We start from the raw sequence: 23,605 nt of genomic DNA, 5'->3' as shown, positions 1-23,605 counted from the left end.
GAGGATCAATAATCTGAGGAAATATTCTGTCAGTTGTGCAATCTAGCATGGGGTGATTAGCTGGAGTAAGTTTTAAGTCGAGTAGGAAGTAGTATTTCGTTCCATTTGCTTTGAAAGCAGTTCAGTTGACTAACCAGTCCTCTTTTCTTTTCTTTCTGCCCCTGAAACGGCTTGCTGTATGCCTCTGCTTGGATATTCCACCCCAAATGACAGCAACAGCAGTTGCAGGCTCAGCACCTCTCACATGGCCATGGACCTCCAGTGCCTCTAACACCACACCCTTCAGGACTTCAGCCTCCTGGGATTCCACCCCTTGGGAGCAGCGCTGGCCTTCTTGCCCTTTCAAGTGCTCTGGGTGGGCAGTCTCACTTGGCAATAAAAGATGACAAGAAGCACCATGATACAGACCACCACAGAGGTGAGAGGCATGGAAAGCCTGATTAGGACATTATCAAATGAGTGTATGCACACTTCTACAAGTAATGGGCATCTCTAAAGAAATTGGGCTCTGTAGAACGAAAGCCAAGAACAAACTGATTGCCAAATGTTAAGACTAGCATTCTGCATTTAAGCCACTGAAGCAAAATTCAGCTTGAATTTTTTTCAGTATTTGAGCTTGGAGATCACGAATGGTGTCTCCTGCTTTTATGAAATGCAGGGCATTTTGACAGATGCTTAGGTGTAACCTCAATGGCCTGCACAATATTGTTGAAAATTGTTAAACCGAATATGTAGTAATGCTTTTTCTCTTTTTTAAAAAAGACAGATGTTCGGTGGGATTGGGTGGGAAGGGTAGACAAATGATGAGGCAAATTTTGAGGCAACTGTGTTCAAAATGAGAGGCTTAGAGCATTTACATCTGTTTTTTTAGGTTTGTTTAGGACACTCTTAAATATTGGGCAAAATTGCACTTGAATAATTTTTGAAGAAAAAATAATTTATTCTGTCATGGAAAGAACTAGGCTTTGTGTATGGTTAAACTGTAAATCATGTTTACAAAATGTAATTTTCAGGAAATCACTGTATTAGGAATGTGCAATGACTTATATAAATAAAAGCCATTTTAAAACTGTTCGCGGCTTGCGTTCTAATTTTTCCCCCCTTTTTTATTTCTGTTCTTGCCTCTGTGTCTGAACGGGCATGTCTGTGCATTTCTTGGTTACTACGGGAACAGACAGAGATCCGGGCACAGTAAGTACCCATATTCCTGCTAACGTTAACATTTTCAATTACTACAATAGCTGGTAGCCCAAATACACACATTTTCTTCCCTGTAGGCTTACTTTCCACTTCTCTTCTAGTTTAGAATGAGCATGGTGTTTTTCTTTTTGAATAATTCACTACTTTGTTGGAGTAATTAAAATACAAAAGCAGTTTAACATAAAAACATGTAGCTGTTATGATAAAATTCCTGGAAAATAATCTGGGTTTTGGGTAGGATCTGCTCGAGCCTACATTAATTGCCTTACATTTCTGTATTTAGAAAACAGGTGGGATGAAAGAAATCACACTAACAATCATCAGGGATTTGCAGCTTCTCATAACTTTGTTGTCAGATACACACGTCCTAAGTATGTGATTATGTATCAGACATTTTCCATCTAATTTGCCTTGATTGATTGATTTGCCTTCCTAGGCAAAACTTTAATATAGAAAATGTTGTTTGATCTTCCTTGCTACATTTATTGTGATTCTTCTGCATGGTGTTTGTGTGCTATGTGTGCAAGTATAATAGTTCCACTTTCTTCCTCCAAAGCAGTAATCTGGTAAATTCCCCCTTGATGTCATCGTGTATACATTCATTTGATTCCTGAGACAACATTTTTCATATCAAAAGTTCATCCTGATTCTTTGTCCCCACATGCTCCCCGTTCTGAGAACATATCTCAAGAATTAGTATAATGAATACCATTAGAATATAAAGGAGTGTTCTGTATTGCTTTAAATTATATTTGGGGCTACCCTTGTGATTGGATGTTCCAGAGCCTTTTCATACACACAATTTATTTGTAAGATATAGAATTTTTTTTCTGACACCCCCCCCCCGCCTCGTAATTTGTCAGGTGTTATCTCATTACTACAATATAAGAGAAAGCCCATCAGGGTCTTAGAAGCACAATTTCTGTTGATTTGGCCAGCACTCTCTAAATTTTGATACACTGGTTGTTGCCTCACAGTTTTTGCTACTGTGACTTCATGTTACTACCAAATTTTGTAGGGTATATAAAGTTATCAGGTAACTCTAATCGTACCTGCTCTTGAGGCTGCCTAAAACTTTAAAGTTGTTCCAAGTCTTTGGGCTAGCATAAATGCATATATTTGCATATATTATCCAGAATAGTAGGACTGGTATAATAGTTTCTGCTGCCATTTCATGCTGTGTCTATATATGGGGAGACTGTACCCCTGAACCCCCCATGACACTGCAACTATAATCTAAGAATGAGGCATGCTAAAAGCAGCATGGTAAATGCCTTTTGAACTGTCCTGCCACTAGTAACTGCCTCTTGTTAAATATTACTTATTTTTATATAGCATCAGTAGTACTCTAGTACTTTATGAAGTAACAAACCTAGTGTTCTTTTATGGCTGAGCTGGTCAAACACATTAGTGTCATAAGGAGTCCCCTCTAATTTTTGTTGCTCACAGTAATATGCTTGCTTTCACTCCGCTGAACTACATCAAACTTTACAACTTGAATGTTAATAATTTCATTGTACTCTTCCCGTTTTCACTGGTTTCCTCCATGAACTGTCATATTGCACAAGACCATTATAATATGAAATGGGACCACACCTCTTAACTGCTGTCACGTCCTAAAAGATACTATGTTATAAATGTTCAGTTAAGGCTAAATAGTATAGTTTGGAGCAGGGAAAGTTTTGGAAAGAGGAAGACATCCTCATTCTAAAAGCTTTAAACAACCTGACTTGCTTATAAAAGTCCTCTTTTAATGAAATGCCTTAACACCAAATATATAGACTAGGCAATAGTTACCACACTCTTGAGTTACTGGAAAGATGCTTAGGCATTCTTAACTTGTGAATTTATGTTCTCACCAATTCCCCCCATTGTCACATTCTTTTATGTATAGAATAGTGTAATGGGTTGGATCCAAAGAACAGTGAATAGAATGAAAATATAAGCTAGACAGTAAATTAGTGTCAGACTAGCCATTGTGGTGTAATAGTTAAGAGACGGATCTGGCATATCCGGGTTCAGATCCCCACTCTGCCATGGAAGCTTGCTGGTTGACCTTGGGCCAGTCACATTCTATCAACCTAATCTGCCTCACACCGGTTTTTTGTGAGGATAAAATGGTGGAAAAGAGAACAATGTAAGCTGGTTTGTGTCCCCATTGGAGAGAAAGGCAAAGTATAAATGAAACAAATAAATTTAGGAATTGAGAGATCAAGGTTCAAATCCTCATTCAGCCAAAAAACTTTCTGGGTGACTTTGGGCCAGTCACTCATACACAGCCTAGCCTTCCTTGTGAAAGTGGAAGAATGATATAATAGTACAATCTGTATACACTACTGTGAACTTCTTGGGGGACAGGATGGAATGAAAATGTATGTATAATAGCTATTCGGAAAATGTTTTCCACAGCACTAGCTGAAGTAAGTTTAGTGGTATAATAGGTTCTGTAGTAGTTCTTCATTCACAAGAATTTGCACAACTAGAAGGAAATCTTGGATTCAGAATTTAGTCTTTTCTCCCTCAATGCTCTCAGGTGAGGTATAAAAATAATATTTCAGTGAGTGGAAGATAAGTAAAAATAACACCATATCAATGTTGATGGTATAACCCTTGTTTCAGTAGTTCATAAGAACTAGATGTGGTCTTACAGTAATAGAAGCATGTACTAAATACTTAGTATCAATAATGCGTTCCAACTTACTGTTGTGTAATTACAATATAATTATGTTTGTTATATTAATCATGTTATTTTTTCCTGTGTTAATACCAAATGGTGATTTTTAGCAACAGCTAGAACTGAGGATTTTAATTTGCAATACTAGATCAGTGTTCTGCAACACTATGCAGTCTAGAAGAGGGCTATCAATTTAAAATTTAACTGTAATCAGTAGGAGCTACCTGCAGCAACAACAAAAAAAGGAAAATGATGTGACTTCAGATTGTTCCTGTAGTCTTGAAACCAAAATCTGATTTCATATACTGGATTTTCATGCCAGTTTCATTGTTTGGCATTCTAGGTTTTGATTAGTTTTGTTCTACAGCTGTTCAGCTTTGTTTTGAGTTTAACTCTGATAGAAACTTTATGCAGGACTGTTCATATTACAGTGCTTGGATACTGCATACTATAGACCTTGGGCATGAATCTTCCTGAGCCTTTGGGTATTACAGGGGACCTAGCTTGGCACTAGCCCTGAACATATAACTCCTCTGTGCATTAACTGATCAGGTGCAGAAGGAAAATGGGAAGCAGTGTACTGCCCCCTTCTTCCTTATGATCTCCAGCTTATGAAAAAGGGCACCTACATAAAGAGAAAGTGTCTGCATGTATACTCCCTACCTTTGATCAGCAACATTCAGAAAGCAGCATCTCCCATCATGGGGGGAGAGTGTACACATGGACACTTCATGCATTCCACTGCGCTAACAACCTGGTAATCATGTGAAGGCAGGGATAGCCAGTGCACTGAGCAGTTGTGGGTAGAGTGCTGCCGTTTCCATAGGACTGCCAGCAGCGTTACTTGGCCTTTCTAGTTCTAGTCCTACACTAGCAGTGACATTGAATATTGCCTGGATTTTGCATGGATTAACTACTTCTGGTGGTTATCTGAATGTCTTTATGCAATGTCAGTCTCTTGGATTTGATATTTTTTATGGTTTACTATGTTGGGTGCAAATGGATGAAACACAGTGGCTTTAACCCCAACCTCCTGAGGTAAATGACATTGAACAATCCTGGTTGGTCTTGCTGTTTTGACACTACCTACCAGTAGTCACAAACATTTATTGTTTAGCTCTTCAACATAACTTCAGAGAATCTGGACTTGTAACTAATCAACTCGATTAAAACTAAAACCAGTAATCTCTTCTCATATGTTTATTTGACATCATTTTGTGTGATTCAGATGCTAATTAAAAAGAATTGTACTCCTATAAAAACATCCCCTTTTAAAACCTTAGCATTGTAGATGTACAATGCAACGTACAATTATGTGAATGTCAAGAAGGGTGGTCTAATCTGAAACAATACCATGCATGAAGGATGCACATATTAAATCATACAGTAGAAAACAGAATTTTACTCTAACAGAGTTTCATTTTAAATCTCTACATGTGTAGAAAGCTGCCATAATCCAATAGCGCAAGCGCAGTCAAATCTGCTAAATGGATTAAATGGAACCGTCTTTTTTTCCAACCAATTGTTATAGTAGAATGAATTGGAAGCTCCCTCTACTCATGAGAAGAGGGATGCCGCAATGTGCTGCCTCTCCTCATAGACAGGAAGGAAAGGATCCAAAGGCAATAGAAGTTGAAAGCTCTTTTGGAGTTGACAAGGCACACTAGTAGAAAAGTAACATCTTCGTATTTCTTAGCCCGCCTGCCAGAATGAGGCAGGACTAGCAGGTCATGTAAACATTGTAAAGGCTCGACTAAGAGGGCTGTTGTCTCTGTTTCAAATGAAGGTCTTATGAAGGTGAATCAGCTGCAGTATAGATACAGTGGTTAAGTTACTACACTTGGACGCTGTTTCTCAAATGCTAAGTATTTCACGATATAGACTGAGGACTTTCTGTGCATGGCCACAAATTTCTACTCACTGCAGTTATTTGCCACTGAATAATCTTCCATCCACATGAAATGGATTAATGCACATGACTACTTATTACAAGAAGAACAATGCTTAAGGATTCCACTGGTTGTCTTGTATGCACATGTCCCAAATTGTGTATCGCACACACTTTACCCATGACACTTTTTAACTAACTGTTTTATGGTATATGATGATGTAGGGATATGCAATCACATAACCTCTGAAAAGTCCAACCCAAAAAGTGTCAGGTCTTTAATAATTATCAACAGTAACAAAGCGAAACATTTTGGGAAGGATGGCACTTTGGCCTCTCACTGTCTGGGTTCAGTTTTACCAGTAATGGAAAGATGAATGGGGGGAGTGACTGCAGATGTGTGCTTGACTGGGATGTCATCCAACCACTCCAGGTTAATAGATTTTCCCACAGAATAAGATTATTCCAATTGTCTTTGCTGCAATTGTAATTTCCATCATCCATATGAATGGCTCATAAACCTGGGTAGGGCATGCTTACATCTATGTAAGAATAGGGCCTTATACAGGGGCCTTAGTTATCTGAGGTTACAGCTGCTAGGCACAGTGGCAAATGCTTTGCTTGGCAAGCAGCAGGGCCAGACTGGGGGAAATAGAGGCCCAGTCCTTCCTCTTGTCTCCCTGGTTAAAAAAAAAGTATACCTCATCAGCAAACACATAGGATTGGACCCCATTTTCCACTTGCGCTAGAGCTCGTGTGTTAGCAGAAGTACAAGAAAAAGTATGGTAGCTGCCTGTGCTATGTCATACTTATCACCACTTGCATTTTTGGTTATGTGTGTTCTAGTGCAATCAGTTTCTGGGCACTGTAATATATAAGAAAGCATTCGGAGTTGCGCAAGACGAACTGTACTAAATCTATTTATGTTTCTGCTTGTCCATCACTGATCCAAGTCATAAATTGTACCTTCTAATGGGTGTGAATTTAGTCAGTTTGGTGTAGTGGTTAAGTGTGCAGACTCTAATCTGGGAGAACCGGCTTTGATTCCCCATTCTTCCACTCGCAGCTGCTGGATGACCTTGGGCAAGCCACAGTTCTGTCAGAGAGCTGTTCTCTCAAGGGCAGTTCTCGAGAGAGCTCTTTCAGCCTCACCTACCTCACAGGGTATCTGTTGTGGGGAGGGGAAGGGACAGGAGTTTGTAAGCTGCTCTGAGACTCCCACTGAAGGGTGGGGTATTAATCTATTCTTATTCAAGCCCCCCCCCATGGGCAATATGCCTGCTTTTCAAAATGGAGGAAAAGAAATTGATAGTATGTGCATATATGTGTATGTATACACACACACACTCCTCTGTCCCCTCCCATATATTAGATCTGAGTACTGAAAATCCAAGATCTGTCAATGGATTTAGTTTTAACTAAAAGGGATATGTATGAGTTAGGAGCTGCGGTGGCTCAAGTGGTTAAGACGCTGAACTGCAGGCTGTAGAAGGTTGGTAGTTCAGCAGTTCGAGACCCGAGTGTGCTGCATAACGGAGTGAGCTCCCGTCTCTAGTTCCAGCTCCTGCCAACCTAGCAGTTCGAAAGCAAGAAATTGCAAGTAGATAAATAGGTACCACTTCAGTGGGAAGGTAACAGTGTTTCATGCGCCTTGGCCTTTAGTCATGCCGGCCACATGACTACGGAAATGTCTTCGGACAGTGCTGGCTCTTCGGCTTGGAAACATGATGACCGCAACCCTAGAGTCGGATTCGACTGGCTTTCGAGCAAGGGAAACCTTTACCTTTATGTATGAGTTCACTTGTTCACATGCAAAAAGCTGTGTGTGTGTGTGTGTGTGGGCGGAGTCTTTCCTTAAACCCCCCCCCCCAAAAGAAGCATTTTGAAAACAGGAACAAAACAGTCTCTTCCCAGTCTCCCATTACTTTTTTTTTTCCATTACTTTACCTTCTTATGTGTCATCCTTTGAAACAGTTTTCTTCCAGCCTAGCTCTGGTACCAGAAATCAGGAGGGCTGGGGAAAAATGCTAAAGTGAGCCAAACATAGTTACAGTGGGCAGAGTGGTTTAGCTTTATCACCTGCATGCTCTGCTTTGTCTAGTGGGAATGAAAAAAGAGCTCACATATCAGTGTTGCCACACTGCCTGTTCCCATTCTATAGGGATGAACTTTAATTGCCGTCTTCTGTCTCAGTGACATTTGGCTGGGAAGGTTACATGGGTGAGGGCTACAGTACCTCACCATTTCATTCCAATTGTCTGGGGAAACCAGTTAAAACCCAGAAATGTAGTTCCCATAGAAACCAATGAAACTGAATAATGATAAAGAAAATAAATGTATTTTCATGAATAAAACAATCCAAATTTGATTTTTGTGCACTCCTAATACAGCACACATTTCAACAAATAAAGCTGTACTGATAAACGTTTATGTTTAAATATGTAGTGCATATGTAGTGCAACTTTTTAAAAGGCTAAATAGGTCCTCTGTCAAGGAAATGACAGATTAGATCCTCATTTCCTCATTAAATGTTCCTGAATATTTCAGTCATGTGGCTGACTTATAGAATCAGCAATTAACACTGTCATTTAAACCGGGTATGAATTTAACTGGTTGCTGCAATAAAGGTCATGCTGCATGGGCTTTTGTAGATTATGTATAGCCCCATGGAAATAGCTGACAGTGCTTCAGTCACCATTTTTGTTACTTTCAGTTTCTGTCTGAGTAGGGAGAGTGTGTTGCAATGGCATGTGGTTTCTGATAGTGGCTGAAGAGCCATGTTAATTTCTCTCTTGATTTTTGAAAAACTTTACTTTGAAAACATTAGGCTGAACAGAAGCCTATTTAATCTGATAATGCTCCTTGATTATTAAGTGAGGAATAAGAGCTCTTACAAGTCAGAACTGAGTAGTTTAGGGTGAAGATACTTTGTCATTAAACAGAAATAGTAATTGCTTTTTTCTTTGTTGAAAAATTGAGCTAAGTATCAGATCAAACATTTGAAATTTATGTTACATATGCTAGTGATTTTCCTTAGCTTATGTATCTGAATGGCGAGCATGGTGCTTTAACAGGATATATAACTCTGATTATCTACAATGTACCATTTCTTTTTCCCCAGAGTTAGTATTTGATACCTGTTGTATTGTCTAAACATTGCTTTTTAGACTCTTCCCCCCCCCCATAAATGGCATTCAATATTATACATTCAAGCAAGAAAGAGGAAGGCAGGCAGAAAATATGTAACACTTGCCAGTAAGGGAAAACGTATTTCAGAACTGTTTGGTTTGAAGAGTTGGCTGTGGCCACCTCTTCTTCCTATTGTGCAATGAAAAACTGAAGAGTGGCACTGGTCTGTGTAACAGAGCTAATACAGTAGTTATTATGATGTGTCATTTGATAATTAAAGTGTAAGGTTCAGTTTGAATTGCCTTTGGAAATGAAGAAAAAGGATATCAGGTATGTGATTAAGGGAGCAATGCTAAGCAGGTCTGCTCAGAAGTCACCCCCCATTTTATCTATGGGCTTGCTCCCAGGAAAGTGTTCTTAGGGTTGCACAGGCTAAGCATATGCAGGCACATTATATGAATTCTGTAACATAATTGTAAATTGTAACGTTCAATGTCTTGATTTAACTTAGTTAAATCAAAATGGTTTGCATTCAAAGAAAACTTCTAACAAATAGATTTTAAATATAGTTTTAAATTTGCAAAATATGTGGAAGTGTGATTAAAAGTAATTAGGATTTTGCATCAAAAGTAACAACGGATGAGCCAAGTATTCAGGATGTACATTTGCATGACTTCTGTGTATGTTTTCTTCCCATTAGTTCAGTCTTTAGTTTATCATTAGGGCTTAGTAGGAACTTTGATTTTTTTGGTACCTCCAGTACATTCAAAACCCATTAAACCGGCCAGAGTCCCAAGAAGAGTTTTGAGAGAAAGAAGTCAAATAAACTAATTTAAAAATGTTTGTGTGTGATGGCATTTTGATTGAATAGATTTTCATTTTGTTTGCTCACTATTGAAGCTTCTAAAATAGTTGAGAGGGGAGCTGCTTTGGATCGTCATTCCATGAATAGAGTTTCCCAGCATTGTTTTTCTTTAAATAGCATGCACATGTGGAGGCTGATTTGGACTGAGACAGCAGTGCAAGTGAGGGATATGTGAAGTCTTCCCTACGTAATGTCATCCAAGGAGCTGCTGACCTGAGGAGTAAACAGTTTATAGAACAATTTTAAGTGGGGGAAATGGTGCAGGGGTGTTGTGGTCACAATCCAAATCAGATTCCATACACCTGCTATTTAAATGAAAATCTTCTGTGAGCTCCAGTCATGGAGCTCTTAGCATCATGTCTGATTTGGCCCCTAGATTGCTTGAGTGCCAGTATGGGGCAGTGATTAGTAGATGGGGCTTGATTTGAGTTTGCCAATGTTCAAATTCCCAGTAAGGTATGAAATTTGCTGTTTGGGTATATTTCTCTTTCTTTGTCAGCCTAATCTACCTGAAAGGTCACAAAGAAGCTAAAATCCTGTTCTAAGCTCTTTGGAGGAAGGGAGGCTTGCAAATGTAATTGAATGATATCTCTTTTAACAAGAATGCCTTGCTGTGCAAGACTCATTGAAATGAGTAGTAAATCCCATTCATCACAGGAGGCAATGCATAGCTGAAGTACTTGAAATGCCCCACCTTGAATCACAATAAAAAGCATTCTGAATAACAGCATTGAAAGATGTGGGTAAAATTTAAATATAGCACATAAAATTGATTTAATCATTTAGGCCAATCTGGATAAATAATGTAGGCTTCATATTCTTAATCCTTGATAAATAGTCTTCTGACCATGAAAGCAAGGATTATCGTCAATTAAAGTGTCTAGTCTACTGAAATTAAGACAAAACGACTGGTTTCATGTTGTTTTTCTTAGCGAGGCTTAACAATTATTTGACAACCATGCAACCAAATTAGTTCACACTATAGAGTGGAAATCAACAAAAATATTTTGCTGTTAATAAAGTGTACCATACTGTAGCAGGAAATTAGTGCTTTGGGCCAACCTGTCAAATCAATCACCCACTGTAGCATAACTCCCCCCTCCCATTGCTGTGTGTAGTTAACTGTAAAAGAATAATGGGGCTGATTGCACTTTGGTAGAAAAACTGCACAGTGGTTTGTAAGCTTCTGGTTGATAATTATTTTGACTCTAAATTTTGCATTTGTAGAGATTAGTCTGAAAACTTGCAGCTATTACTTAAGGGCCATGTCACATAATACTGCCTGTTAATGACTCAGGTGACAAGGCAGCATGGCCAGCCGATGTGGTACTTTAAATGTTAAAGATCAGAGTGCTAGATGCTTCTATTGTTCTGCGAGCTCAGAGAGGAGCTCCTAATATTATTGCTATATTATATTATTATCCTATTAATGCTCCAGTGTAGCTGCTGCTGGAAAAAACCCCAACACTTCCAAATGCTTGGGGTCCATGACTCAGTAGCAAGCACAAGGGCCCTATGTACTGCCTGAGTTTCTCCAGGGTGTATGTCTGTGGGGGCACTGGTATTGGTAACCTGTATGATTTCCATTGGTATTTTTAAACTTCTATAGGTTGGTAATGCTCCTACCACTGCTTTTTTAGCAGTTACAATTACATGACAAGAGTAACACATGAATAACTTTGGAGAATCTTCTTGGAGAATCTTATTGGAGCAAAACAATTTTCCAGTCTTTCAGATGTTTTGGTTTTGTTGCCTAATCAGTTCAAGTATGTTTAGAAAAACTAGCCAATTGAATGGAAAAATAAATATGTTTATCTGTCCACTGGTTATAGCTAATCTTCTGTTCCCCAAAATTAGAAGGCCTTTTCATAAAGAAACCAATTTTTATTCATCATGAATTATATTTGCAGCTAAACCTTTGATAGCTGATACTGCATTTAGTTTCTTATTGTAAACTAATCCAGCCTACCCTAGGTCAGGTTTAGGAATGTGCATATTCCTGTTCTGAAAATTTTCTGCTTTCAGTACACTTCTGTGCATTGTTTGGCTTTGTTAAACTGTGGAGAATTATGTTTACTTCCTGCTGTCATTCTCTACAGCAGCTTACTTGTAAACTCTAACTAAGGTTATACAATACACATTCTATGTTCCAAGCTAATTATATGATGTCTAACAGGCTGCAAACATTACTTGCATCATGTGGTATAGAGGATTTGTTTTTGAAAATTTTTTCCAGAGCTCTAGAGATCTTTTCCCATAAGCCAATGCAAGCTTTCTAAAGGAAGTTGCAGAAGTTGAAAGGAAAATGATAAACACAGACTACTAAATAGTCCATGTTCTTCCAATTGGTTTGTAATCAGAACTCTTTTGGTCAGTCAGTAGAGAACATTTCCTTACTGGCAGTATAATGCAATGCCCTAATTACCATGGACTAAAAGACTGTGGGGAAATAATCATGGGATTTTTAAAGTTTGTAGCTGGGGGTTGCTGCTTGGACTTCCTGTTGGATACACAGGTGGTAGAGGTGGCCAGGATGCATTCCACCAGTTCTGGCCCATCCTGAGTAAAGAAGTTCTTGCTACTGGGGTGCAGGCACTGGCCATATCTAGATTACACTATTGCAAAGCACACAGCCATTGAAGACTATCCAGAAGCCACAGTTGGTACAGAATGCTGTGGCCAGAATGTTGACTGGAGTGGACCTTATCACTCCAGTCATATTCCATCTACAGTGATTCCCAAATTGCTTTCAGGCCCAATTTAAAGTGTTGGTATTTATCTTTAAAACTGTATGTGGCCTGGGGCCACCATATCTTAAGGACCACCTATTCCCATATGAACCTACCCATCCACTCCAGTCGTCTTCAGAGACTCTGCTTCAGGTATCCTTGCTACCTGAGGATAGATGAGTGGCAGTCCAAGAAAGGGCCTCCTCTGTCCTGGTGCTGAAACTTTGGAATTGCCTTCCCAGATGAAGACTTTGGTTTTGTTTGGCATTTTTTCACTAATTCTTATTAGCCCTTTTCCTTGGTTTTGTGTCTGTGTGTATATCTTTTATTTAATTGTTTTAAATATTTTGATGTATTTGTATGTTAAACACTGTTTTAATGTTTATAACATTTGTGGCCTTGGAGATCCTGAGTTGGGTGCCACTGAAATCTTTTAAATAAATAAATAGGAAAAAAACCCAAGTAGATTCCTGAGGTGCAAATACACAAATAATTATATTGTTGCCTGCTTCATCTAGAATAATCCTGAATTGTATGCTTATCCATAACACTTGCCAGACTTCAGTGGAATCACAAGGCTAAATTAAAATTGTGTTACCTGAAATTAACATACAAAAACCCTGCTAGAGCACACCAAAGGTTCATCTTGGCAGCCTCAGCATGATGCCCTTAGGAAGTTTGCAACATTGAATGAAGGGTTGCCACTCAACAACCAATGTTGATAGGTGCCTGCATCAGACCATAGTTGTTCCATTTAACTATCATGCCTCAAAGCCATCGCTTGATCCCTCTGCTATTAATTTGTCAAATCTCCTTTAAAGCTAGTGGCCAACATGAACTCGTGACAGTGAATTCCTTACTTTAAGAATGCATTGTGTGAAGAAGTACTTTCTTTTTTGTGGTCACTCAGCCATCTTGTGCCGTCATGGCCATGTTCAGAGTCAGGCTTCTGGCATCTGGCTGGAAATATGCATTTTGTATCACTTATGGTCATATATATCCTGTGCCCATAGGTGGCTGCATGAGATAAGCTGGAAACAGATGTACTTTTAGTGGCTATTTGGGTGCATGGTGGCTGCAAGTATTTGCCAATCATTAGATTATATCTAGGCCTGCTAATACTTCCAGTGGTTTAGGCCTCCGTTCTTAATTCTGGAATGCCCCCTCCTTGGGTCTTGCCCAGGCTTTTAACAAATGGGGTCTGTCTTTTTTTAGCTGATCAGTTTTTGGGTCTGCTCCTTGCCTGAGGTCTACTTTATCAATACCATTTAGACTGCTCTGTTTTATGCATTGTTATGCCCTGGATTGTTTTTGTTGGCATGATTTTATTGACTCAGATTGTTTTATTGATATTGGTATGGTTGTTTTTACTGAATTTGGTTTTGGTTTTGTTATGAGATACCTCAAACAGGTCTGACAATGTAGCATGCACATTTTCAAAGTAAATAAATAAATTTAGGCAACTTCTGGATATTTTTATTTATTTATTTTTCATATTTATAGCCCGGCCTCCTGCAAGCGGGCTCAGGGCAGGTAACAACATAATAGTGATATAATAAATACAATTAAAATATTAAAACACAATAGTAACATTAAAATCAGTGATCACATCATATGGCTATAGCCAGCTGTTGTTGGATGGGAGATAGAAACCTCAGGGAGGCCATACATGGATGCCTGCTGCCTCAGCTGAAGGCCTGGTAGAACAGCTGTCTTACAAGCCCTGTGGAATTGAAGGAGATCCCACGGGGCCCTGATCTCAATGGGGAGCATGTTCCACCAGGTGGGGGCCAGGGCAGAAAAAGCCTTGGCCTTGGTCAAAGCAAGATGGATGTCTTTTGGGCCAGGGACCACTAGGAGATGTTGATCCATAGAGTGTAATGCTTTCCAGGCATATATGGGAGAAGGCAGTCCCTTGGATATGTTGTCTTAGGCCGTGTAAGGTTTTGAAGGTTATTACCAACACCTTGAAGCTAATCTGGAACTCAACCAGCAGCCATGCAGTTGGCGGAGCACCTGTCAAATGTGAACCCATGCAGGTGTCACCCTCTGCAGGCATGCCACCACATTTTGTGCAGCTGTAACATCTGGGTCAGCCTCAAGGGCAAGCCTGCATAGAGTGAATTGCAGTAGTCAAGCCTGGAAGTGACCATTGCATGTGCTTGTTGTGACATGATAGCCAAATGATATTGTCTCAAGCTTTCACTGTTTTACCCTCCTGAAATAATGGGTTTTATTGCTCACAAAGGGGTATAGCAATGTTAGTCTGTTAGCAAAATAAAACATATGTCCAGTAACAATGGACTACAACATTTATTTCAATATGAGCTTTCATGACTCACAACTCACTTCTTCAGATAATTAGGTTCTTCAATATTGGTGGAGCCTTCCTCCATAGCAAGAAGCCTTCTGTGGGTAGAATATGCCCAGAAGGATATTAGTGGTACAAAACCTCTGGATTCTACTTGACCACAAGAGAAGTCATGTTGGATCAGGCTGATGGCTCATCCAGTCCAACAATCTGTGTCACTCAGTGGCCAAAATCCAGGTGCCATCAGAAGATCCACCAGCGGCGACAAAACTCCAGAAGCCCTCCCTGACAGATTTGTACTCCATATGTACTCCACATGTTTATCCAGTCCCTCCCTGACAGATTTGTACTCCATATGTTTATCCAGTCCCTTCTTGAAGCTGTCTATGCTTGTAGCTGCCTCCACTTCTTGCAGCAGTGAATTCCACATGTTAATTACTCTTTGTGTGAAGAAGTACTTCCTTTACCTGTTCTAAGCTTTCTGCTCATTTCATTGAGTGCCCATGAGTTCTTGTACTGTGAGAAAGGGAGAAGACTACTTCTTTCTCTACCTTCTCTATCACATGCATAATTTTGTAAACCTCTATCATGTCACCCCTCAATACAAATTTCTTCTAATCCTCTTTAACCTTTCTTCATAGGGAAGGTGTTCCATCCTCTTAATCATTTTAGTTGCCATTTTCTGCACCCTTTTCAATGCTATATCATCTTTTTTGAAGAGCAACCATTAGAACTGTACACACTATTCCAAATGTGGCCACACCATAGATTTATACAGGGGCTTTATGATACTGGCTGATTCTCACCACCCTGAACAACTTAGTGTCATCCACAAACGTAGCCACTTCACTGTTTACTCCCAACTCCAAATCATTAACGAACAAGTTAAAAATCATGGGACCTAGTACTGAGCTCTGTGGTACCCCACTGCTTACTAGCTTCCACTGTGAAAACTGCCCAGTCATACTCACTCTCTGTTCCCTATTACTTAACAATTTTTTAATCCGCAAGAGGACTTGTCCTCCTATTCCAGGACTGCTGAGTTTACTTAGGAGCCTTTGATTAGGGACTTTATCAAAAACTTTCCAGAAGGCTAGGTAAACAACATCTGCAGGGTCACCCTTGTTTCCATGTTTGTTCACCCTCTCAAAGAACTCTAAAAGGTTAGTGAGACAAGGTCTTCCCTTACAGAACCCCTGCTGATTCTTCCTCAATAGCTTTTGTTCATCAATGTGCCTACTAATTCTATTTTTAATAACAAATTCCACCAACTTACCTGGTATTGATGTTAGACTGACCACCCTGTAATTTCCTGGATCTCCTCTGTAACCTTTTTTGAAGATTGGGGTTATATTGCTGACCTTCCAGTCCTTGGGAATGGAGGCAGATTTTAGATAAAGATTGCATATTTTTGTTGGGGGTTCCACAAGTTCTTTCAGAGCTCTTGGTTGTATGCCATCTGGGCCTGGTGATGTGTCAATTTTTAATTTGTCCATCAGTTGTAGGACCTCCTCTCTCATCACCTCAATCTGACTCAGGTCTTTCGAAACCCCTCCTGAAATCAGCAGTTCCGGAGTGGGCAATTATGTCCCATCTTCTAGAGGCAAAAAAATGCATTCAGCTTCTCTACCATTTCCCCATCATCCTTTAGTAATCCTTTTACCCCTTGGTCATCCAAGCACCGCACTCCATCCCTGGCTTGTTTTCTGTATTTGTTGGTCTTTGTGTCTTTTGCAAAATGTTCCTCATAGTTCCTCTTTGCCTCTCTGATCACTGACTTGCATTTTATTTGCCAAAGCCTATGCTCCCTTTTGGGGCCGTTGGGCTGAGCTGTAGACCAGAAGGTCTGTACTTCAGCAGTTTGAGACCCAAGTGCCACGTGACGTAGTGAGCTCCTGTCTCTGGTCCCAGCTCCTGACAACCTAGCAGTTCAAAAGCAAGAAATTGCAAGTAGATAAATAGGTACTGCTTTGGTGGGAAGGTAACAGCATTCTGTGTGCCTCGGTCAGGGCTGGCCCAAGGGGTTTCTGCACCCTAAGCCAGGCTGCCTCGTGGCGCCCCCCATCAGATGCAAACCTCCCAGTGGGGCCTGGAGATCTCCCAGCTGGGTCCCAGCAGCAGGGCCGGCCAAGAGAGGGCTCCATTCCCCACCGCCCCTTGGCCCGTCCCCTACCTGGATCGGGAGCCAGCACTGTAGGTCCGGGCAGCCTCCCTGCTGTGGAAGCCCGATTTGGCCGAGAGAGGGCTCCGTTCCCTGCCGCTGCCTCCTGCCTGCCTGCCCGCCTGCAGCAGGCGGCTTTTTTTGCTAAAGAGGAGGCCGGAGGCCCCTCAGCCCATCCCCTACCTGGATCGAGAGCCAGCCCCGAAGGTCCAGGCAGCCTCGCCCCCCTGGTCCCTGCTGTGGAAGCCCAATTTGGCCGAGAGAGGGCTCCGTTCCCCACCGCCGCCTCCTGCCTGCCTGCCCGCCTACCTGCAGCAGGTGGCTTTTTTTGCTCAGGAAAAGGCTGGAGGCCCCTCGGCCCGTCCCCTACCTGGATCGAGAGCCAGCCCCAAAGGTCCGGGCAGCCTTGCCCCCCCGTCCCTGCTGTGGAAGCCCGATTTGGCAAGCAGCTGCAGAGCCCCGGGGCGCTTTTGCACGTGGGAAGGGGGCGGGCTCCGGAGGCTCAATGCCCCCTTCTCGGCAGTCCACAGAGCCCCCCCCGGAGCTGGCAAGGGCGCACGGCGGGAACGGCATGTGTGCTGCTGCCGCACCGCCGCCGCGCCTAAAGGAGCAGTGGGTGGCTTTGGGCAGGGTGGGGACTTTTGGCGGGGGCGGCAGGGGAATGGGCGCCCTGCTAGTATCTCCGCCCTAGGCGAGATACTAGCAGGCCTAGTGATAGGGCCGGCCCTAGGCTCGGCATCTAGTCATGCTGGTCACATGACCACGGAAATGTCTTCAGACAGCGTTGGTTCTTCAACTTGGAAACAGAGATGAGCACCGCCCCCTAGAGTCGGATTCAACCAGCTTTCAAGCAAGGGAAACCTTTACCTTTATGCACCCTTTTATTTACCTCACTTGGAGTAGCCCTCTACCATTTAAAGGAATCCTTCTTACGGTTAACTGCTTCCATTATTTTGTTTGTTAACTATGCAGGCCTTTTTTTGTACCTCTTTGTACCTTTCCTAACCTGTGGTATACATTTTATATGAGCTTCCAGGATTGTAGTATTAAATAGTCTCCAAAGTCCTGAAGAGATCTGACCATCCGTACCTTTACTTTCAGTTTCTTCTTCACAATTCTCCTCATTTGAGAGAAGTTACCCCTTTTAAGGTTAAAAGTGGTTGTGTTGGTCTTTTTGGGCAACTCCCTATTTACGTAAATGCGTACCTCAATAGCATTATGGTCACTGTTCCCAACTGGTGCTAGCATGTTCATATCTCTCACTAGGTTTTGAGCATTACTTAGGGCCAAGTCCAGGATTGCCTCCCCGCTGGTATGTTCTGTGACCATCTGCTCTATGGCACAGTCATTGAGGATATCTAGAAACCCAATCTCTTTCTCCTGATTTGAACACATATTGATCCAATCAATGTGTGGGTAATTAAATCATCTATTATGACACAGTTATTTTGTCTAGCTTCTTTCCTTAATTCTTTTGCTGTTTTTAAACCATCCTCTAACCTTTGATCAGGTGGGCGATAATAAAACTCTCAGAGTTAAGCTTCCTTTTAGGCACACTATTTCCACTCATAGCGTTTCTGTAAGTTAATCTCTTAGATTCTCAATTTTACTGTACTGTACACGCTCTCTGACATATGGAGCCACTCCACCTCCAACCCTTCCCTCCCTATCCTTCCAATGTAATTTATATCCAGGAATCACTGTATCCCACTGATTTTCCTCATCCCACTAAGTTTCTGAATACCATAATGTCTATGTTCTCCTCTGACACTAAGCATTCCAGCTCCCCCATTTTACCTTGGACACTTCTAGCATTTGCATATAAACATCTGTAATTTCTCAGACAAGTTAGATTGCAACCTTTCCCCAGTGGCCTCTAGACCTTGTCAGTCAGTCAATATTGTTGTGTCACCCTCTCAGTGCCAACCCTAATCCATTTCCCTATATAACATTAACAGCTACCCCTTCATCTCATAGAGATGAACCATCCCAAACCAGAGACATTTAATCTCTTGTTGTCCCCCCCCCCCAAGGTTTAGTTTAAAACCTGCTCTGCCAACTTTTTGATTTTTAGTGCCAGCAGTCTGATTCCTTCTCAGGATAAGTGGAGGCCATCTTTTACACAAGGCTTACTTGTTCCAAAAAGCATCCCAGTGCCTTACAAATGTAAAGCCTTCCTCCATACACTATCATCTCATCCACACATTGAGACTCCTAATTTGTGCTGGTCTAGCTGGCCCTGCACATGGAACAGGCAGCACTTCTTAGAAGCTATGCTGGAGGTCCTGGCCTTGAGTCTCCTGCCTAGTAACCTAAATTTTTCTCAAGGACCACCATGACCACAGGCTCATCCCCAGCACTGTCTACCAGCCTATCTATACCACGTGTAATGTCTGCTGCCTTCGTATCAAGTGGGCAAGTCATCATGCGGTCAGTATGTGGGTTCATAAGTTATCTATCTACGTGCCTAAGAATTGCATCACCAGCTACCAAGAGCCCCTCTCCTTCCCTGCCCAGGGATGGTTCCTTGGTGCAAAAGGATACCTGCTCACCAACGTAGAAGGGGTCCCTTCTGAGGGAACATTCCCCTTTTCATCAGCACAGTGCCCTGTTTCCCTTTGACCCTCATGCTCCCTGACAGTGGCAGGGCTGCTATTCTAACAGTGACACACATCTAAGAAGTCCCTGAGAGTCTTACCCACATGCCTAACTGACTGTCTCTGCTCCTCTAGGCCAGCTACCTTGGCCTCAAGGGTCCGAACTCATTCCCAAAGAACCAGGAACTACTTGCACTGAGCACACACCCATGACTTCTGTCCAGCTGGCAGATAGTCATACATGTTGCACTCAGTGCAATATGCTGAATAGCCCCCACCCCCTTCTGGCATTCTACCATCATAATTGCTTTTTTATCCCCCCTTTTTAATAAAACTCCAATTTATGTAAATCTGTTTGTGGAAAGTCTGCTTACCAGACCCGTGCCTTGCCTTTCTCCCCCTGCTGCTGAACATGCCTATTTATTCTCTTTTTCCAGATACTTTGTAACTGGAGCTGGGATACTTTGACACCAGAACGGGGCCTGCTACCCCACTAGGGTTGCCAAGTGGATCTTCGCCGGGAGCGGGGGGCTCCCGGCCGATGTCTGGTGCGCGCGCACGTGCACCACACGCACGTCACCCAGAAGTGACAGGAGGACGCCAGGCATGCTGGGGGTGGGGCCACGGCCATACAAGGAAAAACCATAGAGTTTTCCCTTGGATGGCTGTGGCCCTGCCCCCAGCGTGCCTGGCGTCCTCCCGTCACTTCCGGGTGACGCGCACGTCGGGGCGGAGTTCCCCCCGGGGCAAGATGGCTATAAAAATATAATACACTCATGTAGACACAATCAGAATGGATACAGCTTTTTACTTGAAGAACACTGTGGCAACACAATAAAAGAAGGCAATTCTTGGACCAAAAGTCTAAACTTTAGAACCACTGGGCAAGTGACTGCAATTTTAAAGATCTCATTTGCATATTTATTCTGTGCCTGGTGGTTTTATTCTGGAAAAACTTGTTTTCTGGTCCATATTGAATTTATATTTTGTATCCATTCTGATGGTAACTACATGAGTGTATTATATTTTTATAGCCATCTTGCCACTCAATTGTTTGACCTCTGAGGAAGGCCCACGCAGGCCGAAATCCGTCAGGTAAGGTTTTTAAAGCCCGTGTGCATTGCTGTGTTATTTATATATTTGATGTGAATGGGGCCTTATATATGTTTTAAATTTGTACTTAATAAATAGATGTAGCTTTTATTATCCCTTGCTTGAAAGCCAGTCAAATCCAACTCTAGGGTTGCAGTGCTCATCTCCGTTTCAAAACCAGCACTGTCTGAAGACGTTCCCGTGGTCATGTGGCCGGCATGACTAAACACCAAGGCGCACGGAACGCTGTTACCTTCCCACTGAAGTGGTACCTATTTATCTACTTGCAATTTCTTGCTTTCAAACTACTAGGTTGGCAGGAGCTGGAACTAGAGACAGGAGCTCACTCCGTCATGCAGCACTCGGGTCTCGAACTGCTGAACTACTGACCTTCCACAGCCTGCAGTTCAGCGTCTTAACCACTTAACCACTCCCCAGTTAGGAATGCCTTATTTATATGCTTTTGGTCAAAGGACTACTGTTTTAATTACTAACATTCTTCTGCATTGTTGATAGCACATAAATCTGAGGTGATGGGAGATTGCTTGGTATGAATCAAAGTCCAATGTGCATGTTTTGGTAGTTGCTTATATAGCACCTTTGGGGCTCATTTTATTTATTTATTTATTTATTTATTGGGATTTTTACCCCGCCCTCCCTGCAAAGCGCTTACAAGGGGCAAAGCCCATATAAAACAAGGTAAAAGCAATAAAAACATTAATAACAATTAATCACAACAACAATAATACTCAATTAAAACAAGATGGTCCCCGGATGTATGCCATGATGGTAAACAGTTCTCCGGAGATGATGCTTTGCTGAGTCATACAAACAAAAAGCAAATCCCTGTTGCAAGGAGTTTGCACAAACTTGCTGAGGAGGAAGACACCTGTAGGGAACTTGTAATAAGAGGTAAATACAAACAAATGCAAGTACACATGTTTAGCTTGATTTCAGTTTGTGATGGGGACTAGAAGATAAATCCAAAGGCTTTGTGGAATAGGTGAAGCATGAGCTGGAATCTAAAGGAAGCAATAAAAGTGGCACTTCAGGGGAAGATGGAGAGACTAAAGGAGAACTGGTATAGTAATTTAAGTAAACAGGAGACCTTAGAGGGGCTGAATGTGTTTCAGTGAGGACAGGAAGAGCTATTAACATGCTTATATGTGGACTGTCTCTTGGTTGGGATAGGAGGTAATAAGTAAGTCTTTTACAATCATTTCTGGTCTTTAATGTCTTCTTTATATTGTCATAATATTCCACCTTCTAAATCTCTGTAAGAGAGTTGTTATAGATAAAGATTGGTTGTTAGAAAATAATTAGAATGACTTATTGGTTAAGGGATCTCTAGAAACCAGATTCTTTCCAACTCAAGTTACACCATAAAAAACTGAGCTGCCAAAATCTTGTTGCGTGTGTATGTTCAGTATGAAAAAATTATTTTAAATAGGAAATTTAATATCAGTCTTAAATTCTACAGCTTTCCTAGGTTCTTTAATTCATGTTAAAAAGAAAGAAATCTTTCATCTGTATGTTAAGCTAATTGGTTCAGTGATCCAACAAACTTACCTTTTACACAGAAAATGCAGTTGTAAAGACATGACTGAAAATTGCTTTGTACTAAATTTCATTATTTTTATAAGGTTCCTAGTGTGTGTTTGAGCCTGAATAGTCAGAAATAAAAGTTTGGTTTAAAATCTGATTTCTGGAGTAATGAAGAAACTTCAGATTGCTTTAGGTGCTCTTGTTTTTGTGTTGTCTGTGTCCCCCCCCTCCCTTTTGGTAGTTGAGAATTTATATGTAAGGACTACAAAGCTCCAAGACTAAGTTTTTAAACTGAACAGCTCTTTGGTTAGAAATATTAACTTTCATGTGTGTTGTGGCCCATCCTTCATTCAGCATTGTTCATGGCATTAACACATCATTGAACAAATTGCCCTTCTTGCATATGCTAATCCTGAACTTAAAAGAGTCCATTGTGACATGTTTAATGGTTTAGCTGGAGGGGAGATGAAAATTGGAGGACTATCAAATGTTCATGTGACCCAAAAATATCTCAAATGCCTCTTTCCCCCTTTGAGTCAACAGTTTGTACTTAACATTATCTAAAAAAGTAGCCCATGGATTGTGGAAAAGATTATTCCTTGTGCTTAAACTTTGTGAGTGTTGACTTGTTTTTATGGGGTCTTCCTTTCAGATTGAATTATGTTCATGATTAAAACATCTTGAATGTCTCAGCCATTTTTTCAAAGAACACATTGCTTTGTAGGTGGCAATTATTTATGTACTAAACAAAAATCTTCCATGTATCTTATTTTTGCACATAGATTAATGCTTAAACTCAGTTCATCCATATTTACCTGACAGTTCCTGAGTTGTCTGTCCAACCACAACAACTGTAGTTGTAAAATTTGCCATTTATATAGATTCTTATTAAACCGTTCAAAGTACAGAGTCCAGTTTGTTGTATATCGTATATCTTTCTCAAACAACTGCCTTTAAATCTGCAGTTAATGTTTAAGTGTTTCACAGTTCAAGCCTATGTATGTTTACTCAGCATTAAGGTTCACTACATTCAGTGAGCTTCATTGTCTCATAAGCAGGGATCATTTCGTAGAAAAAGAGGTGCAGGAGCTCATTAGCATAACTTATTTTCATATGCCACACCCCCTGACATCACCGGAAGTGTGTCAGAAGGCAACACCCACCGCTCAGGCTTCACTGGACTGATTTGGATTGCTAACTATTGGGGGGGGGCGCACAGATCTGGAAAGAAAGAAAGAAAGAAAGAAAGAAAGAAAGAGGGGGAAAGGGAGAGAAGGAAAGAAGGAGGGAAAGAAAGAAAGAGAAGGAAAAAAGGGAAAGAAAAAGAAAGAAGGAATGGAGGGAAAGAAAGAGAAGGGAAAGGGGGAAAAGAAGGAAAGAAGGAGGGAAAGAAAGAGAAGGAAAAAAGAAGGGA

General features: G+C 41.2%; 1 protein-coding gene across 2 annotated transcripts in view; it reads left to right on the top strand.

The window, feature by feature from the left end:
• Positions 1-23,605, top strand: part of TLE1 (transducin like enhancer of split 1) — a 115,982-nt gene that overhangs the window by 36,623 nt on the left and 55,754 nt on the right. For both annotated transcript variants that reach the window (XM_015410358.1, XM_015410357.1), the window contains exons 7-8: positions 214-418; positions 1,175-1,191. In XM_015410358.1, coding sequence (XP_015265844.1) covers positions 214-418; positions 1,175-1,191 — 222 coding nt within the window. The remainder of the gene's footprint in view (positions 1-213; positions 419-1,174; positions 1,192-23,605) is intronic.

Source organism: Gekko japonicus, unplaced genomic scaffold, assembly GCF_001447785.1.
Source record: "Gekko japonicus isolate JY-2015 unplaced genomic scaffold, Gekko_japonicus_V1.1 scaffold1661, whole genome shotgun sequence".
In the NCBI taxonomy this organism is placed as follows: domain Eukaryota; kingdom Metazoa; phylum Chordata; class Lepidosauria; order Squamata; family Gekkonidae; genus Gekko; species Gekko japonicus.
This window is presented reverse-complemented; position numbering and strand designations above follow the sequence as displayed.